The following is a 27,998-nucleotide window of genomic DNA, read 5'->3' as shown; positions in this document are numbered from 1 at the left end:
GTTACTACTTGATTCCATACGCGTTATTTCATAGTTGTGATGTCTTCACTATTATTCTACAATGTAGACCGGTAGTGTATGCTTTTCATCGTAACAGCAAAGTAATTCAGTTTTTGAAAAACCTGTAATAATTCTGAAAGCCCAATAAGCTTCAAAATCTTGTTAGATTGTCCTAAATCTTATACCATTTTTCTAGAATGATTTCACTCCACAGTATTCAAATAGCTCAACACCCCACATGTAAATAGGCGAGGCAAAGCAATCATTTAGCAAACAAGTAACTTATACGCTAACTGTACACCTATATAACACCTATTCTGTTATTTCCTTTGGCGGTTGACAGCCCCAAACACTAATCACCTAGAGAACAACACTGAAAAAGGACATACTTTATAACCGCGTTGGTCTAGACAGATTACCTTCGACCTTCAACTGGATGATCCATTCCCAAAACTAACCAGAACCACTAGAAGTAAAAATGTGTGGTCCAACATAATATGTCATAGTAAATAAGCTGAACTATTTTCCATTTTCAACATTTTTATTGACAAAACCAAATCAAATGCATTTGCACTGTTATGAATAGATCATTTGATCATCTGTTTTATGAAAAACATTTACATAAATCTTTTTTTTTTTATATATATATTTTTTTTCTTCTTCTATGAATCTAAATAACATGACCGTTGATTGACAGACATTGCTTTAGAAGGATTTTGAACTTTGGTGACCACTTCAATGACACAACAGTAACTATATAAGATCCTCCTGGAGTAAAAGTTTAATTGAAAAAGCAAATGAAAGTAGATACTATTAAAGTAAAGCATTGCTCTTCAGACCTGATAATGCTGTAAAAGTCTACAACAGGGGTGGCCAACCATCTTCCTGAAGAGCTACAGGTCTTGCTCTCTCTCTGCTCTAATAAACCTGATTCTACTAATCAGCTGCTCATCCGAACTTTGGTTAGCTGAAACAGATGTGTTAGAGCAGGGTTGGAGCAAAAAACTGAATACCCAGTAGCTCTGCAGGTGAAGGGTTGGTCATCACTGTTCTATCACTATGGACGTTGACAGGGAGGAATTCTGGGTCCAACAAGAGTCTGGTAAGTGCTTATCTCTAAGTAGCAGGTGCATAGGCCTACATCTCGATCTCACAGATGAAGGGCCAGTGCATGGTGCACGGGGCGTCGTACCAGCTGCTCACCGCCTTGCGCTCCAGCTTGCGCGTCTTCACGATGTAGCCACAGTCTTCGTCAATGTGGTTGTTGGGCTCGCCCTCCTCCCAAAAGCTATAAAGGGAGAAAAATGGTTTCATTATTAAAAATAACAACACATATTCAACCAAAACATCTCTTGGTATTACGTACATCATATACAAACAACATATATACACTACCGTTCAAAAGTTTGGTTTCATTTAGAAATGTCCTTGCTTTTGAAAGAAAAGCACATTTTCTGTCCATTAAAATAACATCAAATTGATCAGACATACAGTGTAGACAATGCTAATGTTGTAAATAACTATTGTAGCTGGAAACGGCAGATTTTGTTATGGAATATCTACATAGGCGTACAGAGGCCCATTATCAGCAACCATCAGCAGCCATCACTCCTGTGTTCCAATGGCACGTTGTGTTATCTAATCCAAGTTTATAATTTTAAAAGGCTAATTGATCATTAGAAAACCCTTTTGCAATTATGTTAGCACAGCTGAAAACTGTTGTACTGATTAAAGAAGCAATAAAACTGGCCTTCTTTAGACCAGTTGAGTATCTGGAGCATCAGCATTTGTGGGTTCGATTATAGGCTCAAAATGGCAAAAAAAATGACTTTCTTCTGAAACTCATCAGTCTATTCTTGTTCTGAGAAATGAAGGCAATTCCATGCGAGACATTGCCAAGAAATGCCGATGTTCCAGATACTCAAGTAGGGAGTTTAAATGTATTTGGCTAAGGTGTATGTAAACTTCCGACTTCAATTGTATGTGTGTATATATATATATATACTGTATATATATATATATATGTGTGTGTGTGCGTATAATATATGTTTCACTAGAATAGCTGTTGGCCATTGGTGTGCGCTACTGAACTAGGTTATCTGCAGTGCCTCTACAGGTCTCTCTTTGTCTCAATGAGACAAACCGTTATAAAGGTGAGATAATGTAAAATAATGTACCATATTCTTCACTCTGTCACTGCCGTCTTAATTGCAGCAGTAGTAAGGAAAGACAAAGCAGTGGAATATGTCCCCCCCCCAAAAAAAAAATATATATAAAGAAAGAAAAGAGGAAGAAATAAGGAAGAAATGCTGAAGAATGGGAAGGAGCATAAGACAAGCAAAAAAAGGGGAAGGAGAAGGAAATCTGAAGCAACACTAATATCCTTTGAAAACACATTAAGAATGAGGAAGAGAGATCATATGATGGCGACCAGGCTGACACAAATTTGAAGGAGGGAAGAAGAACATGGAGAAAACAAGTGAGGTTCTGGGCCCATGAGGAAGGGAAACTGGGCCAAAGGGGAAAGGTTCTCTTTCAAAGTATGCATACCAAAACAAGCCAGTAAATGTGTGTATACACAGACGGTCCTGTCCTATTTTACTGTAGATCAATACTGTTGCTGCCTGAGCACACAGTCCGAGAGGTCAGTGTCCATAGGAACCAGAGCTAGGGTGACAACAAGCTAAGTTAGTAGCTGTTTCTGTTTTCCATATTCTCTGGAACTTTCTTTCCGGGGACTAAAGGTGCCAAAACCTCTGCGCATGTACAGGATTCTCTACTTGCGAGCGTAAATGGACCGTAACTCCCCTTTGATGCAATTTTTTCTTGTCTATTCTGACCTTGAATATAAGCATGAGAATAACACTCGTCTCCCCCCCCCATCCCCCAATACACGTGTAAATATTGGACTATAAATTATACTCTTGCTAAAATGTGTATTCTATTCTACTGCCATTTACTTTATGATTATATTCTTATCTTTTATTATTTGTTATTGCTGCATTTGTCGCGAAAGAACCTGCTAGTTAAACATTTCCTAGGAGGATGTACACCATGAGTATCCCATTACATATGACTAACACGACGTGAAACTATTCACTCACTATTCGCTTGGGGGTGGAGATCAAAGAAATGAAGATGTGGAGGAGGTGTGTCTACTTAATTCCCTCGTAATTCCGCCCCCTTTACAATCAAATCAAACAATGAATAACGTTAAGCAACCTGTTGGTTTCCAAGTGGAGCGACTTTATTTTTTAAGATAGAAATAACATAATTCTCCATGTACTGTAATTTACAAATTGATAAGAGGCTGAGCTATTGATAAGAGCTGGGTAAATGAGTAAGTCGCTAGGATAAGGTGATTGTAAATATACATTATAATTGTTTTCGATCTATTTAACCCGTATGATCGCTGGAGACAAAATGTGAAACCAGTCATATGGCAGCAAACTGAAGCATATCAACCATTTTTCTCTCATGCGGCCACAACTCAACAGCATGCACCACTAGGCAAAATATCTGCTTTGATCGAAACAAAACACAGGTATGCTATAGTTTGTTTAACACTATCTGCTAAAAGATTTGCTCACTGTACAGGATTCGAAAACAACACTGTACATAACTAAGAAGAGTATAATTTGAGATCAAATAGTTTGGCGTGCAGATGTTTCACTGGTAAAGCTTAAAGAATTATCATACACGATTGACAGTGAGAAATGTGAAGGGAGGGTGACCACAAAAAAATATATGTGTAAAGTAGAGGTAAAGAAAGACATGCGCGAAACGTGATACAGATCTTTCAAGGAGATTCAGGGGGGCGGGGCGGGGGAGGAACGTGGCGGTTATATGTTTCCGGAGCCGCAGCCTTCTCTTTTTCCCCTCTACCTGAGATATAGGGAGGTATTTGGACCCATAGAAATAGAACGACTAGAATGGTCAATACCATTCAAGTCAATGCTCTGTGATGGGTGGACTGGTGGCAATATTGAGTGTACCCATAGGAGTAAAGCAGGAAGTAATTTTATTTCTGGGGTCCGAACAGTATTTTGTAATAGCCTATTTCTCCTGCATGTAGATCCATTGGGTTACACATTTTTGTTATTTTTCTGTTTTATATTATTTCTTTATGGGGCATACAAAGCACAGTCATACATTTCACAAGTTTCTTTTAAGTACAGTCATGTAGTAGAAAATATAGAGGTCAATTAGTTATCCATCTTGCTATAGTTATCCATCTTGGTAATCTTCGTATTGTATTATGTACTAAACAGATTATATATCATCTATTACTATTTAAAATCCATTATCATAGTCCACTTAATAAGTTAAGTGGATGGAAGAACAAATAGGAATATCACACGCCTGATGAAAAACACAGTCAAATGTACCATAACATATTTGTATCTCAGATACAGATGGTAAACATAATGTAGAAACATAAATCTAATAATAACATATACCGTTTAGCAGATGCCTTTATCCAAAGCGACTAACAGTCATGTGTGCATACATGTTACGGTGGTCCCGGATTTCAAACCTACTAGCGTTGCAAGTGCCATTCTCTACCAGATGAGTTACGGAGGACCACAGAATGAACGAAAAACAGAAAAAAAAGTATAAATAAAAAAGTAAATAAATACAGTATAATGACTAATTTGTAAAAGATTATAGCCAACTACATTATGGGCCAGTTTAAATAAATCCAAGTGAAGGCTTACAGTTGAAGGTGTAATTCTGGTTCAAAAAAACAAGAATTTTGTTGATAAACTATTGAATCTTAAATAATTTAAGCCATGTCTATGAATCCAAATGATTATTATTAGCATTGATTATATCTATATATCAATATAATCCTGGGGCAGACTATTTAACTCAGCGCAGCAGTACATGTTTAAATATACCAATGCGTAAGTCTCTGTGTAACACACCTGACTGATTGTTTCATCCACGCAACTTTGACAACCTTACAGCCTGTTGAGCCTTGAGCCAAATATCAGCAGCCCTCTGTCTGAAAACCGACTGACCAATACCCAGGTTTACAGTGGTGCCAAACGTGTACAGAGAGAGGACTGTGTAGAAGATATTTCTATTATTGTCAAAAGTTATAAAGAAAAAGTCCTTGAAGACATAAAAGATGAGCCACAGAAAGCAAATGACGTAGAGAATTCCCTGCAGGATCCCAGTAATGGTGGCCCTCATCTGACTGCGCAGGCGGGGCGCGGAGAAGGGGCTGCCGCTCTCCTTCATGCTCTTCATGTGTCTGTGCAGGTAGCGCACAGTGGCACAGCTCGACCCGACGACCACACAGAGTCCAAAAAAGATGTATAGAATTTTCAAAACAAGACGTGTCATCTCAGTGTAAAACAGGGCACTTGGCGAGGCAGACGCAGTGCTGTTCATTGATGTGTAAGTGCCGTTTGCATTTCCAGAGGCACTGTTGAGTAAATCAACTATCGCTGGAATATGAAGAGAAATGTCAAACAAAAACAAGACCCTGTTGATAAACAGGACCCAGTAAATTATGATTTTGATGTTCCTCTTCACCCGGGTGAAGAGAGCTCGCCGAGCAGGGACGATCTGGGTGTAGTAAAAGAAATTCAGCCACACAGAGGTTGTCATACTAGTGGGGAAAGTGTACTCCACTAGCATACTAGCAGCGAGCCTGAGCTTCAGATGTTCCGTGAAGAGGAAATATTTCATTGCAATAACAGAAACCAAGAAAACAATGGTGCAGCAAACTAAAGATTCCAGTAGTGTCTTCATAGGCTGTTTGAGTCCCTCTCTGCCGCGCTGAGGACAGAGCAGGCAGAAGGCAAAAAATACGTTGGCAAATACGCTGATTGCAATGAAAGTCACATTGACGCTGACAAACGCCAGGTTGTCCATCCCGATGTGCTTATCCTGCAGTTCTGACAAGACAAGGTTTATGCTTGCAGTGACATCTTGTCTTTCCGACCTCTAGAAGCTCAAATGCCGCATTTGCATTGAACATGTGGGAACTGGGCCTAATAAGCTGCAAGTTACATTAGCCCAAAATGAGAATGCAAATATAGAACATTGACAACATTGGGGAGGAGGGGTTGGGCTGCAAGTATTTGACAAACCCACTGAAATTGAACATTTCATCTTGAAAGAAAGTTGTGTTGGGGTGGGGCAGGGGGGGGCTATTCTTGGCCCAGAAGTTCCTTAGGCAGCATGTTGATAGTCTCATAACAGTATACAGACTCTCTGGTAATCTTTTGGATGGCTCAGAGCGTGCAGAAGGCAAAACATGAATTTATCAGACAGCTACAACACCCAAAAAGGTCACATTTACAGCATATAAAAAGGCAGAGTCATCCATTGCGATCCTGTCCATCAATGCAAATGGGCAGGTGCTCAACTGCAGACGTGTAATGATGGACAACCAAATGGGGTAGGGGCCTACAGAATAGCACACGCCTGGGTATGAAAAACACAGTCAAATGAACCATAAGCTGTTTGCATCACAGGTACCAACTGCGAAAACATAGGACTGAGTAAACAAAAAATGTGAAAAACTACATGAATATGTTAATTTGTACAAGATAAAGCAGGTTTTCATATTACATGCCACAGACTCAAATTAAACAGGTGTGGCTGAATCCTGGTTTACAGACTTATCTCCGTGCTGTTGGGCTGTTTGTTGCTACTCGGCTATCTGCCAAACTTTTCGTTTTGAACTTTTAATACATTTACCAAAGTCTTCGTTTTTTTCTTTGCTCAACTCTTTCATTCAACTTTTAACCCGGATGCTTTATCTGGACATGGTTCTACAGGACCTCCACTAGCCGAAAAAGCTAAGTAGTAACATTAACATGAACACTATGCGCACAGAACCCCCCCACCGTTGTCGCTCATCTAGCCGACAGAAACGTTCAACCTGTTCAACATGAGAGGATGGCTTTCACTTCAGCTGGGAGGAATTCATGAACTTATTCGATGAAAAGATCATGATCATTAGAAAGCAAATGATGGACTCTTCTTTGAATCTGCGTATTTCTCCAAAGCTCAGTTGTCCTGAGTCTGCACAGAACATCCAGGACCTAGGATCAATGGAGACACTTAAGTTGTTTAATCCTGTATCTCTTGACACTGGATCCTATTCCAACTAAACTACTGAAAGAGCAGCTTAAATGGCTCCCTATCCACCAGATGTGTAACAAACACACTAAAAGTGGCAGTAATAAAACCTCTCTTGAAAAAGCCAAAGCTTGACCGGAAATGTAAAAACTATCGGCCTATATCGAATCTCCCATTCCTCTCAAACAATTTACAAAAAGCTGTTGCGCAGCAACTCACTGCCTTCCTGAAGATAAATAATGTATACAAAATGCTTCAGTCTGGTTTTAGACCCCATCATAGCACTGAGACTGCCCCTGAACAGGCAGTTAACCCACTGTTCCTAGGCCGTCATCGAAAATAAGAATTTGTTCTTAACTGACTTGCCTAGTTAAATAAAGGTAAAATAAAATTTAAAAAATGGAGGTGGTAAATTAGCTTTTAATGGTGTCAGACCACAGCTCTGCATCTGACCTCGTGCTCCTAGACCTGCTTTTTACACCATCGATCACCATATTATTTTGGAGATATTAGAAACCGGAATTGGTCTACACGGACAAGTTCTTGCCTGGTTTAGATCTTATCTCTCGGAAAGATATCAGTTGGTCTCTGTGGATGTTTTGTCCTCTGACAAATCCATTGTAAGTTTCGGCATTCCTCAAGGTGCCGTTTTAGGACCACTATTGTTTTCACTATATATTCTACTTCTTGGTGATGTCATTTGGAAACAGAATGCTAACTTTCACGACACACAGCTTTATATTTCGATGAAACAGGGTGAAGCTCCAAAATTGCCTAAAATTGCCCTGGAAGTGGAAGGTGGCAATATTTTACTTTTAATCCATGCTATTGTCACTTCTAGATTAGACAACTGCAATGCTCTACTCTCCGTCTACCCGGATAAAGCACTAAATAAACTTCAGTTAGTGCTAAACATGGTTGCTAGAATCTTGAATAGAACCCCCAAAAATGATCATATTACTCCACTGCTAACCTACAAAGCATTACATGGGCTACCTATCTCTCCGATTTGGTCCTGCCGTACATACCTACAGGTACAGATATGGTCACAAGATGCAGGCCTCCAAATTGCCCCTATAATTTCTAAGCAAACAGCTGGAGGCAGGGCTTTCTCTTATAGTGCTCAATATTTATGGAATGGTCTGCCTATCCATGTGAGAGACACAGACTCGGTCTCGACCTTTAAGTCTTTACTGTAGACTCATCTCGTCAGTAGGTCCTATGATTGAGTGTAGTCTGACGTAGGGGTGCGAAGGTGGTTATATATCCTGCCTGGTTGGTCTTGTCCGTGGGTATCCTCGGACGGGGCCACAGTGTCCCCCAACCCACCCCTGTCTCAGCCTTCAGTATCTATGCTGCAATAGTCTATGTGCTGGGGGGCTAGGGTCAGTTTGTTGTATCTGGTGTCATTTTCCTGTCTTATTCTGTGTCCTGTGTGAATTCTCTCTCCCTCCACACCCGGAGGACCTGAGCCCTAGGATCATGCCTCAGGACTACCTGGCCTGATGACTCCTGGCTGTCCCCAGTTCACCTGGCCGTGCTGCTCCTCCAGTTTCGACTGTTCTGCCTGCAGCTATGGAACCCTGATCCTGTTCACTGGACGTGCTACCTTGTCCCGCACCTGCTGTTTCGATCTCTGAATGCTCGGCTATGAAAAGCCAACTGACATTTAGTCCTGAGGTTCTGACCTGTAGCACCCTCTACAATCACTGCTGGTCATCTATGAATGTTTGAACATCTTAAAGAACAATCTGGTCTTAATGGCCATGTACTCTTATAATCTCCACCCGGCACAGCCAGAAGAGGACTGGCCACCTCTCAGAGCCTGGTTCCTCTCTAGGTTTCTTTCTAGGTTCCGGCCTTTCTAGGGAGTTTTTCCCTAGTCATCGTGATTCTACATCTGCATTGCTTGCTGTTTGGGGTTTTAGACTGGGTTTCTGTACAGCACTTTGCGACATCTGCTGATGTAAGAATGTCTTTTTAAATACGTTTGATTGATTGATTAATGAACATCCCCCAATCGTGGTTTACATGGTTAGTTAGACCTACGGTCTGTGATTCAATATGTTTTTAATGAACCACCACAGTCCAGAGATAATATAGGCCATGTGTATGAAGCCAATAATTTAGTGTTGATTGAATCCAATATAATCCTGGGGTAGATTTAGGGCTCTATTCAACCAGATCTGCTTTAGCAGACATCGGCATAGTGGTTGTTTTGGCGGTGTCGGAGGTGGAACTGCTTTAGCTGTCCTGGCATTATACCTGAAGCGGGCATTGCTATTGGCTGCAGGGAGTCACATGAACAGAAATCCCATGCAGCCTTGTGAGATGTAATCTACACCTCCATTACGATGACAGAAACCCTTATTATTTTATTTCAGGATTTTTCAATTTGAGCGTCATTATTTCTATACAGCCTGCACTTTCTCGCTCTGAACTTCTAATCTGAGTAGGGTGGGGGTGACTTGTGACAATGATAGCAAGAGCAGCGATATGACGGCTCCAACGCAGTTCTACCTCTGACACTCCGCCAAAACATCCCCCTTGTGCGGGTGTCTGCTATCGCCAGTTAACGCCTGATCTGATTGAATCTAGGCATCCACGAAACCCACCCACATTTTTGTTGTAGCCCAGCAAAGCCAAAAACTTACCCCCCGACCAATTTGGTTCCATCGACCCAAAGCCAGTCTGCCTCAGCCGTCTCGTCACTGATTCCAAACCAGTAGGCATTCCAGTGGCCCCGAGGTAACTGGTTCCACAGAAACGTCTATAGCAGGAGACATGATTACATTGGGATGTGACAATGTCTACAGCAGGAGAAATGATTACATTGGGATTGTGAATGATGACGTCTACAACAGGAGACATGATTACATTGGGATGTGAATGATGACGTCTACAACAGGAGACACAATTACATTGGGATGTGAATTATGACGTCTACAACAGGAGACACGATTACATTGGGATGTGAATTATGACGTCTACAACAGGAGACAAGATTTGTAACGGTTTTCTTTAGGTGAAGTAGAGGCGGACCAAAATGCAGCGTGATTGTTATTCATGTTTTTTAATGAAGAAAACTATACATGAATAAACTAACAAAAACAATAAATGTGAGAAAACCTAAACAGCCTATCTGGTGACAACAAACACAAAGACAGGAACAATCACCCACGAAACACTCAAAGAATATGGCTGCCTAAATATGGTTCCCAATCAGAGACAACGATAAACACTTGCCTCTGATTGAGAACCATTCCAGACAGCCATAGACTATGCTAGATACCCCTACTATAATACAAACCCAATACCTAACAAAAACCCCAAGACAAAACACACCACATACAAAACCCATGTCACACCCTGGCCTGACCAAATTAATAAAGAAAACACAAAATACTAAGACCAGGGCGTGACAGAACCCCCCCCAAGGTGCGGACTCCCGACCGCACAACTAAACCCATAGGGGAGGGTCCGGGTGGGCGTCTGTCCACGGTGGCGGCTCCGGCGCGGGACGTGGACCCCACTCTAACTCTGGCTGCTCCATGCCGACTGGCTGCTCCATGCCGACTGGCTGCTCTGGCTGCTCCATGCCGACTGGCTGCTCTGGCTGCTCCATGCCGACTGGCTGCTCTGGCTGCCTCATGCCGACTGGCTGCTCTGGCTGCTCCATGCTGACTGGCTGCTCCATGCTGACTGGCTGCTCCATGCTGACTGGCGACTCTGGCTGCTCCATGCTGACTGGCGGCTCTGGCTGCTCCATGCGGACTGGCGGCTCTGGCTGCTCCATGCGGACTGGCGGCTCTGGCTGCTCCATGCTGACTGGCGGCTCTGGCTGCTCCATGCTGACTGGCGGCTCCTTGCAGACTGGCAGCTCTGGCGGCTCCTTGCAGACTGGCAGCTCTGGCGGCTCCTTGCAGACTGGCAGCTCTGGCGGCTCCTTGCAGACTGGCAGCTCTGGCGGCATCCTGCAGACTGGCAGCTCTGGTAGCTCCTTGCAGACTGGCAGCTCCTTGTAGACTGGCAGCTCCTTGCAGACTGGCAGCTCCTTGCAGACTGGCAGCTCCTTGCAGACTGGCAGCTCTGAACAGGCGGGAGACTCCGGCAGCGCTGTAGAGGCGGAAGGCTCTGGCAGCGCTAAACAGGCGGGAGACTCCGACAGAGCTGGAGAGGAGGAAGGCTCTGACTGCGCTGAACAGGCGGGAGACTCCGGCAGCGCTGTAGAGGAGGAAGGCTCTGGCAGCGCTGGACAGGCGAGGCGCACTGTAGGTCTGATGCGTGGTGCTGGCACTGGTGGTACTGGGCCGAGAACACGCACAGGAAGCCTGGTGCGGGGAGCTGCCACCGGAGGGCTGATGCGTGGAGGTGGTACTGGATAGACCGGACCGTGCAGGCGCACTTGAGCTCTTGAGCACCGAGCCTGCCCAACCTTACCTGGTTGAATACTCCCGGTCGCCCTGCCAGTGCGGCGAGGTGGAATAGCCCGCACTGGGCTATGCAGGTGAACCGGAGACACCGAGCGCAAGGCTGGTGCCATGTAAGCCGGCCCAAGGAGACGCACTGGGGATCAGATGCGTAGAGCCGGCTGCATGGCACTTGGCTCGATGCTCACTCTAGCCCGGCCGATACGCGGAGCTGGAATGTACCGCACCGGGCTATGCACCCGCACTGGAGACACTGTGCGCACCACAGCATAACACGGTGCCTGCCCGGCCTCTCTAGCCCCCGGTAAGCACAGGAAGTTTGCGCAGGTCTCCTACCTGGCGAAGCCATACTCCCTGTGAGCCCCCCAAGACATTTTTGGGGCTGACTCTCGGGATTCCATCCGCGTCGCCGTTCTGCCTCCTCATACCAGCGCCTCTCTGCTTTCGCCGCCTCCAGTTCTTCTTTGGGGCAGCGATATTCTCCAGGCTGTGCCCAGGGTCCTTTACCGTCCAATTCATCCTCCCATGTCCAGTCCTCCTTTCGCTGCTCCTGCTGCTGCCCATTACCACGCCGCTTGGTCCTGTTGTGCTGGGTGATTCTGTAACGGTTTTCTTTAGGTGAAGTAGAGGCGGACCAAAATGCAGCGTGATTGTTATTCATGTTTTTTAATGAAGAAAACTATACATGAATAAACTAACAAAAACAATAAATGTGAGAAAATCTAAACAGCCTATCTGGTGACAACAAACACAAAGACAGGAACAATCACCCACGAAACACTCAAAGAATATGGCTGCCTAAATATGGTTCCCAATCAGAGACAACGATAAACACCTGCCTCTGATTGAGAACCATTCCAGACAGCCATAGACTATGCTAGATACCCCTACTATAATACAAACCCAATACCTAACAAAAACCCCAAGACAAAACACACCACATACAAAACCCATGTCACACCCTGGCCTGACCAAATTAATAAAGAAAACACAAAATACTAAGACCAGGGCGTGACAAGATTACATTGGGATGTGAATGGCGACGTCTACAACAGGAGACATGATTAAAGAACATTCCCTCAATTACTCCATTCTACCAGGAGAAATTGGTTTAGACTATTATCATGAACCCCAACACTCTCTTGTTGACGTTGGACTTTATCTTCCCTATTGATTGGCTATTTCCAGCCTTGCCAGATATTTGAGAAAAGAGAAAATCAACAGTGTCTAATCCACCACATCTCTCCTCCTCTACTCTCTTTCCCACCCTCCTTTCTCCTTTTTCCTACCTCTCTTTCCATCTTTAACTCCACCCCCTTCTCTCTCTTCCCCCATCCCTGCCTCGCTCTCCCCTCTCTCTCACCTGTTCCTCAGCAGTGTGTATGATGGCCAGGTGTCCTATTTTCTCCTTGCACCAGGTCTGGCTGTCCGGCCAGGTCAAACTCCTGGTGGAGATGTAGTAGCAGCTTCTGTTGAACACCAGCCAGTCCGGAGGACAGGTTAGTGGGGTTGAAGGGGGCAATGGGATTGACGGAGGTGACAGTGGAGATGGGAGTAATGTGGGTGATGTTTGCTCTGGTTCTGTCATACACAGCAGAAGGTAGGATTTAGATCGACAGCAAATGTTTGATTTACTTCAGCATCATGTCACGCAGGGGCGCAACTTTGGTTTTAGAAGTGGAGGGGACACATATGGGATCAATATCATACCAAATGTATTCACAAATGTAAATCACTTTCCACAAATGTAAATCCCCAATCCACAAATGTAAATCCCCAATCCACAAATGTAAATCACCAATCCACAAATGTACATCACTTTCCACTAATGCAATTCACGATCCACAAACAAACACCTTTTGATTTGTATTTGTAAAACGAGGGCCTTAAGTAAAATCACTGCCATAAAGATTTTCACATCGGAGAGATATGCGCAAACATGACAGATCTGGCAAACCTGCAACTCCAGCGCTTAGGTCACCTGACTTTTGGCAGGGATTTGACGACAAGAAAAAGACAAGAAGTTATCATGCGTAGACAAGAGGTTCTCATGCGTAGACAACAGGTTCTCATGCGTAGACAAGAAGTTCTCACACATAGAAAAAAGTTATCGCGATAGAAAGCCCCTTTACTTTCAGTGCAGCAAACTCTCTCCAGAAGTTCAGTGAGGATCTCTGAATGATCCAATGTTGACCTAAATGACTAATGATGATAAATACAATCCACCTGTGTGTAATCAAGTCTCCGTATAAATGCACCTGCACTGTGATAGTCTCAGAGGTCCGTTAAAAGAGCAGAGAGCATCATGAAGAACAAGGAACACACCAGGCAGGTCCGAGATACTGTTGTGAAGAAGTTTAAAGCCGGATTTGGATACAAAAAGATTTCCCAAGCTTTAAACATCCCAAGGAGCACTGTGCAAGCGATAATATTGAAATGGAAGGAGTATCAGACCACTGCAAATCTACCAAGACCTGGCCGTCCCTCTAAACTTTCAGCTCATACAAGGAGAAGACTGATCAGAGATGCAGCCAAGAGGCCCATGATCACTCTGGATGAACTGCAGAGATCTACAGCTGAGGTGGGAGACTCTGTCCATAGGACAACAATCAGTCGTATATTGCACAAATCTGGCCTTTATGGAAGAGTGGCAAGAAGAAAGCCATTTCTTAAAGATATCCATAAAAAGTGTTGTTTAAAGTTTGCCACAAGCCACCTGGGAGACACACCAAACATGTGGAAGAAGGTGCTCTGGTCAGATGAAACCAAAATTGAACTTTTTGGCAACAATGCAAAACGTTATGTTTGGCGTAAAAGCAACACAGCCATCACCCTGAACACACCATCCCCACTGTCAAACATGGTGGTGGCAGCATCATGGTTTGGGCCTGCTTTTCTTCAGCAGGGACAGGGAAGATGGTTAAAATTGATGGGAAGATGGATGGAGCCAAATACAGGACCATTCTGGAAGAAAACCTGATGGAGTCTGCAAAAGACCTGAGACTGGGACGGAGATTTGTCTTCCAACAAGACAATGATCCAAAACATAAAGCAAAATCTACAATGGAATGGTTCAAAAATAAACATATCCAGGTGTTAGAATGGCCAAGTCAAAGTCCAGACCTGAATCCAATCGAGAATCTGTGGAAAGAACTGAAAACTGCTGTTCACAAATGCTCTCCATCCAACCTCACTGAGCTCGAGCTGTTTTGCAAGGAGGAATGGGAAAACATTTCAGTCTCTCGATGTGCAAAACTGATAGAGACATACCCCAAGCGACTTACAGCTGTAATCGCAGCAAAAGGTGGCGCTACAAAGTATTAACTTAAGGGGGCTGAATAATTTTGCACGCCCAATTTTTCAGTTTTTGATTTGTTAAAAAAGTTTGAAATATCCAATAAATGTCGTTCCACTTCATGATTGTGTCCCACTTGTTGTTGATTCTTCACAAAAAAATACAGTTTTATATCTTTATGTTTGAAGCCTGAAATGTGGCAAAAGGTCGCAAAGTTCAAGGGGGGCGAATACTTTCGCAAGGCACTGTAAATTGCTGGCAGCCTTTCGTTCGGCCATGTTGATGCCTGCCTTTCAGGGCTGCAGAAATGTATAGTATGGTAACCATAATATGTTAACCATATGTGTAACCATAGTATGTCCAACGTAAATAATCGAAACCCTTGACCTAGATTACTTTATATTTGCAACACTATTGTGGTGTATTTACATTTTTGGAAAGTGTGGATAGTAATTTTTGGAAATGTTGGAAATTTGTGGATAGTAATTTACATTTGTTGATTGGTGATTTACATTTTTGGAAAGTGATTTATATTTGTGGATTGGTGATTTACATTTGCGAAGACATTTGGGATGATATTGATCCCATAGACATAACTTATTTTCTTTTTTTTTATCCAGTCGGATAAACACTCCAAACAGCCTACCCAACTGCTCGGAGGCTTTCACATGGTCCTAAATCACACCTTTGCCTCGTTTTGAATCACATTCCAATGATAAAACTGGGGGGGACAAAAATGCAATTTCAGAATGTCCCTAATGAAAGTTGCACCCCTGAAGTCATGACACACACACACACACACACACACATACAAACACACACACACACAAACACACGAACACACACACACACACACACACACACACACACACACACACACACACACACACACACACACACACACACACACACACACACACACACACACACACACACACACACGAACACAGCTGACCTGATTTGGCCAACCTAGCCAGAAGTTCATCTCTCTCCTTCACAAGGTCTTCTTTCTCCATCTGCAATTTTCTCAGGGCTTCAGTCAGGGTGGTCACATTGGTGGTCTGCCTCTGCATCTGGATTTGACCACCAGAGTCATTCTGAGGCAGAGGAGCCTGATGCTCATTGCGCAAGCTCTGATAAAGGTTCTTATCTGAGAGGAAGACAAGAAGCAGGGGACTTCAGGCCAAAGCATCCAGGAAAAACAACAAGTCTTTAAAGAATGGAAGGCAAAGACAAAGTATAAGATGAGTGTAGGGCAGATGTGGCAAGGTTCCTTTGATAAGGCTAGTTGAACTTGGCAGCCATAAGTCATGGGAAGGTATCGCCATGGAACAAAACAAGCAAATGTCTATTCATTAACGAGCTGAGGATGAAATCGTCAACTGCGGCCCTAATATTTGTTCAGGGTAAGATTTGTTCAGGAGCAGCAATCACTGACTCAACACCGCTTTTTGACCTCACACTTTGTCAGTGTGCACGTAGAGTTTCATATCAGTTGTTTTATGCAGGTTGCATTTACTGGGATGACACATGTACTGGAGACAAAAAATCTGATTTTAAACCAATCCTTAACCACACTGCTAACCGTATGACTAACCCTTGGGACCATTGAGATGTGGGAAATAAATGATACAACACAAATAAGTTACTGGTAGCACTTAAACTTTGTTGGCTGGGGAAGACATGTTTCACAATGTAATTCCCTGGCAGCCCAACACACTGCATTCAGATTCCATGAATCCACCCTCCCCTCCCCTCCCCTCATTGGGACACAATGGTACATCAGGAAGTGGTTTATGGAGGCACCATTGAAGCAACGTTGTGTGGTGGTTGTGTGTTTGATTACTCACAGTGGGTGCTCACAGCGATGATGGACAGCAGCAGGACAGCGCAGAGTGTGGCCAGGCAGCCCGTGGCTAACCTGTAGGGCCCTTGGCCACTCTGTCTGGAGCCTGCTCTCAGTGAGGGAACAGACACTGTTATGGAGGACACAGAGAAGTACATGACACCAGTGTATTGAGCTCTGTTTCAGTTGAAAATGTTGGTGCTAATTGCCCTGTATGCAGTTTTGGGGGGCTTTTGTGCACCGGAAACACTTGATGGCACAGTCAGATACTATACTACAGCCTACTGTCTGCAGGTTGGGGATGGACAACATGCTTACACTGAAATCTTCTCAGAATTTCAACTAATCCTACAGACAAAGAAACATATGTGTTTTTTTTATAGACTTCATGAATCATTGTACAAAGTATGGAAAATAAGTATGAAATCAAAAACTATTAAGTATAATTGAAAGAGAGGTGCTATGACATGCCATTAGCAAGCCTAAATACACGGAGTATACAAAACTGACCAGGTGAATCCAGGTGAAAGCTATGATTCCTTACTGATGTCACTTGTTAAATCCACTTCAATCAGTGTAGATGAAATGGAGGAGACAAGTTAAAGAAGGATTTTTTTAAGCCTTGAGACAATTGAGACATGGATTGTGTATGTGTGCCATTGAGAGGGTGAATGGGCAAGACAAAAGATTTAAGTGCCTTTGAATGGGGTATGGTAGTAGGTGCCAGGTGCACTAAAATGACGTTGGAGGCAGCTTATGGTAGAGAAATAAGAAAATTATCTGGCAACAACTCTGGTGGACATTCCTGCAGTCAGCGTGCCAATTGCACACTCCCTCAAAACTTGAGACACTTGTGGCATTGTGTTGTGTGAAAAAAACATTTTAAAGTGGCCTTTTATTGTCACCAGCAGAAGGTGCACCTGTGTAGAGGCTGATGCCCTAGACTTGGAATCATTGGCCACTTTAATAATGGAACACTAGTCACTTTAATAATGTTTAAATAATGTTTACATGCTGCTTTACTTATCTCAAATGTATATATGTTCTATATATTCTATTCTACTGTATTTTAGTCAATGCCACTGTGACATTGCTCAATCTAATATTTATATATTTCTTATTTCCATACTTTTACCTTTGGATTTGTTTTCTATTGTTGTGAATTGTTAGATACTACTGCACTGTTGGAGTTAGGAACACAAGCACACACTATTTTTCTTGATTTGGGGACTATGAAAAGACCCCTGGTGGCATGGCTGGTGGAATACGTGTGTGTGACAGAGCTGTGTGTAAGTTGACTATGCAAACAACTTGGGATTTTCAACTAGAGGTCGACCGATTAATCGGAATGGCCGATTAATTAGGGCCGATTTCACGTTTTCATAACAATCGGAAATTGGTATTTTTGGGCTCCGATTTTGCCGATAAAAAAGAAGAAGAAGATGTAAACTTTTATTTAACTAGGCAAGTCAGTTAAGAACGGCCTAGGAACGGTGGGTTAACTGCCTTGTTCAGGGGCAGAACGACAGATTTTCACCTTGTCAGCTCGGGGGATCCAATCTTGCAACCTTACATTTAACTAGTCCAACGCTCTAACCACCTGCCTCTCATTGCACTCCACGAGGAGCCTGCCTGTTACGCGAATGCAGTAGAAGCCAAGGTAAGTTGCTAGCTAGCATTAAACTTATCTTATAAAAAACAATCAATCAATCATAATTACTAGTTATAACTACACATGGTTCATGATATTACTTGTTTATCTAGTGTGTCCTGCGTTGCATATAATCAATGCAACGCTGGGGGATGATTTAACAAAAGCGCATTTGTGAAAAAAGCACAATCGTTGGACGACTGTACCTAACCATAAACACCAATGCCTTTCTTAATCAATACACAGAAGTGTATATTTTTAAACCTACATATTTAGCTAAAAGAAATCCAGGTTAGCAGGCAATATTAACCAGGTGAAATTGTGTAATTTCTCTTGCGTTCATTGCATGCAGAGTCAGGGTATATGCAACAGCTTGGGCAGCCTGGCTCATTGCGAACTAATTTACCAGAATTGTACATAACATTATGTACATTATGACATTACATTGAAGGCTAGGGATGCCACCCGTTAGATAAAATGCCGAACGGTTCCATATTTCACTGAAATAATAAACGTTTTGTTTTCGAAATGATAGTTTCCGGATTCGACTATATTAATCACCAAAGGCTCGTATTTCTGTGTGGTATTATGTTAGAATTAAGTCTATGATTTGATAGAGCATTCTGACTGAGCGATGGTAGGCAGCAGCAGGCTCGTAAGCATTCATTCAAACAGCACTTTAGTGCGATTTTGCCAGCATTCAGTATTGTTGTAATTGTCATTATTACAAATAAATAACATTTAAAAAAATATAGATATTATTAATTTATTATTATTATTATGTATTTTTTAATCGGCCGATTAATCGGTATCGGCTTTTTGGGGCCTCAAATAATCGGTATCGGCGTTGAAAAATCATAATCGGTCGACCTCTATTTTCAACACATGAATGTGTCTTATAAAAAGAAGAAGTGATGCAGTCTCTCCTCATCTCTTAGCCAAGAGAAACTGGCATGCATAGTATTTATATCAGCCCTCTGATTACAATTAAGAGCAAAACGTGCCGCTCTGTTCTGGGCCAGCTGCAGCTTAACTAGGTATTTTCCTTGCAGCACTGGACCACACGACTGGACAATAATCAAGATTAGACAAAACTAGAGCCTGCAGAACTTGCTTTTTGGAGTGTGGTGTCAAAAAAGCTGAGCATTTCTTTATTACGGCTAGACTTCTCCCTATCTTTGCAACCATTGAATCTATATGTTTTGACAATGACAATTTACAATCTAAGGTAACGCCAAGTAATTTAGTCTCCTCAACTTGTTCAACAGCCACACCATTCATTACCGGATTCAACTGAGGTCTAGCACTTAAGGAATGACTTGTACCAAATACAATGCTCTTAATTTTAGAGATGTTCAGGACCAGCTAATTACTGGCCACCTATTCCAAAACAGACTGCAACTCTTTGTTAAGGGTTTCAGTGACTTCATTAGCTGTGGTTGCTGATGCGTATATGGTTGAGTCATCAGCATACATGGACGCATACATGGACACATGGACACATGGACACATGCTTTGTTTAAAGCCCGTGGCAGGTCATTGGTAAAAATAGAAAATAGTAGAGGGCCTAGAAAGCTACCATGCGGTACACCACACTTTACATGTTTTACATTAGAGACGCATCCATTAAAGAAAACCCTTTGAGTTCTATTGGATAGATACCTCAGAATCCACAATCTGGCAGAGGTTGAAAAGCCATAAAACTTAGGTGCTTTCAACAACAGGTTATGGTCAATAATATCAAAGGCTGCTCTGAAATCTAACAGTACAGCTCCCACAATCTTCTTATTACCAATTTCTTTCAACCAATCATCAGTCATTTGTGTCAGTGCAGTACATGTTGATGTCACACTCTGATCAGTTTCACCTGTCCTCGTTATTGTCTCCACCCCCTCCTGGTGTCGCTTGTTTTCCCAGTGTATTTGTCCCTGTGTTTCCTGTCTCTCTCTGTGCCAGTTCGTCTTGTATGTTTCCAAGTCAACCAGCGGTTTTCCCGTTCTCCTGCTTTTTACATTCTCCTTTTTCTAGTCCTCCCAGTTTTGACCCTTGCCTGTTTCTGGACCTTGTACCCGCCTGCCTGACCATTCTGCCTGCCTTGACAACAAGCCTGTCTGCCAATCTGTACCTCCTGGACTCTGATCTGGTTTTGACCTTTTGCCTGTCCACGACCATTCTCTTGCCTACCCCTTTGGATTAATAAACATTGTAAGACTCCAACCATCTGCCTCCTGTGTCGGCATCTGGGTCTCACCTTGTGGCATGATAGTTGAGTGCCCTTCTCTATAAGCATGCTGAAAATCATCTGTTGTTAATTTGTTTACAGAGAAATAGCATTGTATTTGGTTAAACATAATTTTTTCCAACAGTGTGCTAAGAGCTGGCAGCAAGCTTATAGGTCTGCTATTAGAACCAGTAAAGGCCACTTTACCACTCTTGGGTAGCGGAATTACTTTGGCTTCCCTCCAGGCCTGAGGACAAAGACTTTCCTCTAGGCTCAGATTAAAAATATGACAGATAGGAGTGGCTATAGAGTTAGCTAACATCCTCAGTAGCTTTCCATCTAAGTTGTCAATGCCAAGTGGTTTGGCATTATTGATCATTAACAATAATTTTCCACCTCTCCCACACTAACTTTACAAAACTCAAACTTGCACTGCTTTTATTTCATTATTTGTTTTTTATGCATGAATATAATTGCTCACTGTTTGTCGTGGGCATTTCCTGCATAAGTTTGCACACTTTGCCAATGAAATACTCATTAAAATAATTGGCAACATCAAATGGTTTTGTGATGAATAAGCCATATGATTCGATGATAGATGGAGTTGAATTTGTCTTTCTGCCCATAATTTAATTTGAAGTAATCAAGTTTTCCTGCATCATTCTTTATATCAGTGATCTTGGCTTCATAATAAAGTTTCTTCTTTTTGTTGAGTTTAGTCACATTTCTCAATTTGTAAGCCAGTCAGATGTACAGCCAGACTTATTAGCCACTCATTTTGCCCCATCTCTTTCAACCATACAGTTTTTCAATTCCTCATCAATCCATGGAGCCTTAACAATTCTAACAGTCAGTTTCTTAACAGGTGCATGTTTATCAATAATTGGAAGAAACAATTTCATAAATTGATCAAGTGCAACGTCTGGATGCTCCTCATTAATCACATCAGACCAACAAATATTTTTAACCTCACCCACATAAGAGTCACAGCAATTTTTTTTGTATGATCTCTTATACATGATTTTAGTCCCAGCTATTGGAACTTTGGCTTTCCTGGATATAGCCACTATATTGTGATCACTGCATCCAATGGGTACGGATATGGCTTTAGAACAAAGTTCTACAGCATTAGTAAAAATGTGATTGATACATGTGGATGATCTTGTTCCCTGTAGTGTTTGTAAACACCCTGGTAGGTTGATTAATAACCTGAACCAGATTACAGGACCTGGTTACGGTAAGAAGCTTCCTCTTGAGAGGACAGCTTGATGAAAACCAGTCAATATTCAGGTTCCCGAGAAAGTAGACCTCTCTGTTTACAACACATACACTATCAAGCATTTCACAGATATTATTTAGATACTGACTGTTCGAACATATTATTTAGATACTGACTGTTAGCACTTGACTGCAACTCCCCACTATGAGCGTCACTGTAGCAATTGTGCAAAATGGGACACCGCATCATCTGGATATGTGTGCAACAAAAGTTCAACATTCACCTTCTGCAACCAATTCAACACATGCACCACACAGGACACACCGCAACTGCCTCTGCAATGCAATGCTGCAAGGCAAACGCAGCGTTTCATTGGGAAATGAATGTACTTCTGGTGTACCAAAATGCAATGACACTGTCGGTGTGATCGAGGCGTGAGTGTACTTCTGGTGTACCAAAATGCAATGACAATGTCGGTGTGATCAAGGCGTGAGTGTACTTCTGGTGTACCAAAATGCAATGACACTGTCGGTGTGATCGAGGCGTGAGTGTACTTCTGGTGTACCAAAATGCAATGACACTGTCGGTGTGATCGAGGCGTGGGTGTACTTCTGGTGTACCAAAATGCAATGACACTGTCGGTGTGATCGAGGCGTGAGTGTACTTCTGGTGTACCAAAATGCAATGACAATGTCGGTGTGATCAAGGCGTGAGTGTACTTCTGGTGTACCAAAATGCAATGACACTGTCGGTGTGATCGAGGCGTGAGTGTACTTCTGGTGTACCAAAATGCAATGACACTGTCGGTGTGATCGAGGCGTGAGTGTACTTCTGGTGTACCAAAATGCAATGACACTGTCGGTGTGATCGAGGCGTGAGTGTACTTCTGGTGTACCAAAATGCAATGACACGGTCGGGGTGATCAAGGTGTAAGTGTACTTCTGGTGTACCAAAATGCAATGACACGGTCCGTGTGATCAAGGTGTAAGTTTACTTCTGGTGTACCAAAATGCAATGACACGGTCGGGGTGATCAAGGTGTAAGTGTACTTCTGGTGTACCAAAATGCAATGACACGGTCCGTGTGATCAAGGTGTAAGTTTACTTCTGGTGTACCAAAATGCAATGACACGGTCGGTGTGATCAAGGTGTAAGTGTACTTCTGGTGTACCAAAATGCAATGACACTGTCAGTGTGATCAAGGCATTATTTGTGCTTATTTTTTTAACTCTGTTTACATGCAATTGTTAAGGCCAACAGTTTAAACAGATCGACTTCAGCCATGTGAAAAACCTTCCTTAGCAAAATATAGATACCTTCCTTTTCTTGTACTTGCCTCTCATCCGACTGGTGTTAGCTAGCTACTAGTGCTGTTGCTGCGCAACCCAAGTGCTTTGGTCTGGTTTTAGAACTGAGATTCAGCTGAAAAGATGTTAGCATAGTCAGAAATGCTACAAAAAGGAAGCAGCACATCGTTGGTTCTTAATGGACAGAGATTTTCACGTGAGAGGATAAATTATACATGTTATCATAACTGTTGCCCCTACAAACGATTTCAGTCCGAAAGGTGGTAAGTCTAATTGTCACTCTATGGACACTGTCGTCTTGTTCTTATCCAACGTCTATGTTGAGCTAGGTCAGGGCAATAATTATATTTTTCTTCTAACACGAAAATCCGCTATGGTGTTCTCGGTAACGGCCGGACGGCTGGGATGAAAGGCGGGGAATGTGTTGTGTACCTCCAATGAAGTTGATTTGCACACTTTAATCGACATTGATCTAAGCCAACATGGCATATGATGGTAGAGCGATTTTCATGTAACATTGAACTTCAACCAATGCATAGAGTATTGTGGGGGCGACTGCATTTTTTATGTGGTTTGCACAAAAAGAAAAAAGGGTTCAAATAAAATGAGAATGTTGTAATCCTTGAAATATAGCCCTAATGATTGGAATACACAATTGTTATTGTGGGTGCTTGAGAAGGAAACAGGCTACTGGCTACTAATCATTAGGTACTGTATATACCCTATCAATTTAATTCCGTACTTGTAGAATTGTTGAAGAACTGTTGATTTGATGTTTTTTTGTGCCAACTGTTAAAAGAGGAACAGAAGTTATGCAAAGAAGAAAACTCCTGACTATTCTGCTCTTCTGTGTTGCTAGTTGGCTACCTCTTTGCTCCCCGATGATTCACAAAATGCCTGTTGTTGAATCACATCTCCCATCATATTTATAATGCAGGATTATGGTTGTTGATATTCCAGGTTGTGAAATTACACATGTCCACGCAAATGTGCAATCAGTACACGAAGAACATGTATCTTGCTGTTAAATGTCGCGAGCTTGTTTGGACGAGTCGTTGCTACCGCACACCGAGGTAGGAGGAGGATTCCGGGAACACTACGTGGGCTGAATTGGAAGAGGGTGTAGTTTGTTAACCGTTTGGAGAAAATGCCCCATTTTATATGGGATTCCTGTAAATAATATTTCCTGTGGTGCACTGTATGCACTCAGTGTTTTCACATCTGTTTCTCGGAGAACCCAGCTGTCGCACATTTTGTCATATTGCAGCAATGGCTTGGAGATAAATTGACTAGTTGAATCTGGTATGCTAGTGCTGGAAGGCAACTGCTGGGGGGTGCCAGATGACCAGATTGACACATTTTGAAATTGAAATGATTTTTACTTCGCAATATTAAGGACACAGCACGCAAATATATTTTTTCACATTAGATGCTAGATTTAATTGAACTAACATATCTTGATAAAGAACTATTGATTTTCAGAACTTCTGATAGTTCTATAATATACGATTACATAATTATTTTACTTTTAGCTATGGTATCAGATACGTGGAAGAAAGCATATTGAATATGAATTAGAAGCGGTGGCTATTCTATTGAGTTGATTGGACAAGAAGGTAATGATGAAAGACACGACATGGCAACCCTGAGATAACTTTATTTTGAATGCAATACACATCATGCCTGAGTGAACACTGCATAACCAAAGTAACTCCCGAAACTTTACAATGTAAATCCTTCATATCAGGCTCTCTTTGCTGGAAATGATGCATATTGTTTTTGTCATATTGTAGTCATTTGAATTGTGTTCTTGTCCCACAAGCCATACATTTGAAAACCATGAAGGATATTTCCAATAGCTGCTGCTTTCGTTACTGTAACATTTTAGATAATTTGTATAATTTCCCTAAATCAATTCCTTTGTACAGGAAACACTTTTTGATGTTCTTACCCGTGTGCACTTCAGGACCGCGCAGCTCTGAATCGTCCAAATATTGACTATCTTTGTCGATAAGTTTAGAATACATCCCATCGCATGCTGTTGATCCCATATCAACCATCTCGCCTCTCGCACGGTGATCCTCGTCAATAAGAAACTGATTCAGCAGCTAGAACTAGACTATTGTGATACCACCCCGTCACAAATGATGTGAATGCGAGGTGAAAATAAACAGAGAATTTAGCCAGAGGTGGGGAGCATGTTTTGGAATATAGCATGGACATTGGACAACAAGAAGAATGACGTTTCTGATCGTTCAACATTGCGCAGTTTCATGTGCCTAGAGCAATTTGTTGATCAATGATATTATTACATAATAATGACATAAGTGCATTGCCATACATATGTATTTTTTGCATTTTTTATGACAATTCTGAAGAAAATGTGCAAAAAAAAGAGGTAATAACTGTACTAATTAATACACCATTAATTAACTATTGAAGTAGAATATAAGATTAGTAGCCTATGTATCGTTTTGTGTTTTTTTATGTCTGTATTGTGGGACATTTAATAGGACTAATTTACACTGAACAAAAATATAAATGCAACATGTAAAATGTTGGTCGCAGAAATGGTATTTCTCTAAAATGTTGTGCACAAATTTGTTTACATCCCTGTTAATGAGCATATCTCATTTGCCTAGATAATCCATCCACCTGACAGGTGTGGCATATCAAGAAACTGTTTAAAGAACATTACACAGGTGGACCTTGTGCTGGGGGGGTCAATTAAAGGCCACTCTTAAATGTGCAGTTTTGTCACACAACATAATGCCACAGATGTCTCAAGTTTTGAGGGAGCGTGCAATTAACATGCTGACTGCAGGAATATTCACCAGAGCTGTTGCCAGAGAATTTAATGCTAATTTCTCCACCATAAGCCGCCTCCAATGTCATTTTAGATAATTTGGCAGTACGTCAAACCGGCCTCACAACCGTACACCGCGTGTATGGCATCATGTGGGTGAGCGGTTTTCTGATGTCAACGTTGTGAACAGAGTGCCCTATGCTGGCAGTGGGGTTATGGTATGGGTAGGCATAAGCTACAGACAACGAACACAATTGCATTTTATCGATGGCAATTTGAATTCACAGAAATACTGTGACGAGATCCTGATGCCCATTGTGAGGCCCATTTGTTTTTTAAAGGTATCTGTAACCAACAGATGCATATCTGTATTCCCAGTCATGTGAAATTCATAGATTAGGGCCGAATGAATTTATTTATATTGACTGATTTCCTTATATGAACTGTAACTCAGTGAACATTTTGCATGTTGTGTTTATATTTTTGTTCAGTATATATACAGTGCAAGCAATATACTACAGATTATGATTAGCAGAGTGCACCACTCTTCTTGAAAATGATTTTAAATGGTTCCATGTAGGCTATTGTAAAAAAAATTCAAGGGCGCATTTTTTTCTGCAATCATTTTCCTGTGATCAGCCACTAGAGTGCAACATTGTACCTGTAAACAGTTTTATTTTCATGACTGAGTCTGAGGTCAAATTTTTCCTGTAGGTGAGCTACTGTCTATTTATTAAAGGTGTGTACAATTAATTGACTATTAGTTGACCGACAAAATGTGGAAAGGGAGTTGTATAGGCCTACATACACATTGCATACAAAAACTAAATTGATAAATCATTAATGTTTTTTCAACATTGATTCAAATCCGCAGGTCGTGGCGACCTTATGCTGTCCCACTTCTTGTGTGGTGTTTTCACTTTGGATGAGAAGGGGGTGGGGCGGCTGTATCAAAAGGAAAGTGGTTTGCATGTGGAAAGGAGTGGGCGTATAGAGAGGAGTGGGTGTGTCAAAAACGCTCTGCTATAGGTCCAACGGTTTTGATTGAGGAGTGCTTTTCTTCGTCCGTTTCTTACCACACAAGCTAATGTACCGCCAGAGTTCGGACTTCCGTTTTTAAGCCAAAAAATGAGTCTCTTAGTTTTACACAAATAATTGTACATATAATACTGACGATTGTTTATTTTATATTAACAGTATTTATGATTGGAGTACTGTCACTCTGATATTGGCTACTAGGTAGCTACTTCCCACGCAGTTGCCGGACCGTAGTGCTTGTCAAGCGGGAGCGAAGGGCACTTTGTCCCGGTGTTGCCATTCATGCCCTCCCTATAGAGTAGTGGACTTTATGTCGGCTATGTATCAAGGTGACATCTACAGTGCATTCGGAAAGTATTCAGACCCCTTGACTTTTTCCACATTTTGTTACATTACAGCCTTATTCTAAAATGGATTCAACATTTTTTCCTCATCAATCTACACACAATACCCCATAATGACAAAGCAGAAACTTTTTTAAATTTTATTTTTGAAAACAACAACTGAAATATTAAATTTACATAATAATTCAGACCCTTTACTCAGTACTTTGTTGAAGCACCTTTGGCAGCGATTACAGCCTTGAGTCTTCTTGGGTATGACGCTACAAGCTTGGCACACCTGTATTTGGGGAGTTTCTCCCTTTCTTCTCTGCAGATCCTCTCATGCTCTGTCAGGTTGGATGGAGAACGTCGCTGCACAACTATTTTCAGGTTTGTCCCGAGATGTTCGATCAGGTTCCAGTCCGGGCTCAGGCTGGGCAACTCAAGGACATTCAGAGACTTATACCTAAGCCACTCCTGCGTTGTCTTGGCTGTGTGCTTAGGGTCGTTGTCCTGTTGGAAGGTGAATCTTCGCCCCAGTCTGAAGTCCTGAGTGATCTGGAGCAGGTTTTCATCATGGATCTCTCTGTACTTTGCTCCGTTCATCTTTCCCTCGATCCTGACTAGTCTCCCAGTCCCTGCTGCTGAAAAACATCTCCACCGCATGATGTTGCCACCACCATGTTTCACCGTAGGGATGGTGCCAGGTTTCCTCCAGATGTGACGCTTGGCATTCAGAGTTCAATCTGGGTTTCATCAGAC

At 42.2% G+C, this 27,998-nt stretch overlaps 1 protein-coding gene across 1 annotated transcript; it reads right to left on the bottom strand.

Annotated features, from left to right (window-relative positions):
• Window positions 1–602: 602 nt before the first annotated feature.
• Window positions 603–25,278, bottom strand: LOC112264815 (C-type lectin domain family 4 member M). Its single transcript, XM_042295611.1, has 6 exons — window positions 25,021–25,278; window positions 16,677–16,802; window positions 15,782–15,976; window positions 12,895–13,112; window positions 9,756–9,871; window positions 603–1,288 (listed from the first exon to the last, which is right to left on the bottom strand). Exons 1-6 carry the CDS (start codon window positions 25,127–25,129, stop codon window positions 1,138–1,140), a joined length of 915 nt encoding a protein of 304 aa, XP_042151545.1. The 5' UTR covers window positions 25,130–25,278; the 3' UTR covers window positions 603–1,137.
• Between the last annotated feature and the right edge of the window lie 2,720 nt (window positions 25,279–27,998).

Source organism: Oncorhynchus tshawytscha, linkage group LG13, assembly GCF_018296145.1.
Source record: "Oncorhynchus tshawytscha isolate Ot180627B linkage group LG13, Otsh_v2.0, whole genome shotgun sequence".
Taxonomy (NCBI): domain Eukaryota; kingdom Metazoa; phylum Chordata; class Actinopteri; order Salmoniformes; family Salmonidae; genus Oncorhynchus; species Oncorhynchus tshawytscha.
Note: the sequence above shows the minus strand (reverse complement) of the source record. Positions and strands in the feature narration are given on the sequence as shown.

Bases quoted from the DNA above. Each gene is read 5' to 3' on its own strand.
- LOC112264815 (XM_042295611.1), bottom strand. From the start codon at position 25,129: ATGGTTGATATGGGATCAACAGCATGCGATGGGATGTATTCTAAACTT. The intron at 13,113-15,781 runs GTCAGCTGTGTT...TGTGTATGACAG, and splicing joins GGCTAGGTTGGCCAAATCAG to AACCAGAGCAAACATCACCC. The intron at 1,289-9,755 runs GTAAGTTTTTGG...CTCCCTTTATAG, and splicing joins GGAACCAAATTGGTCGGGGG to CTTTTGGGAGGAGGGCGAGC.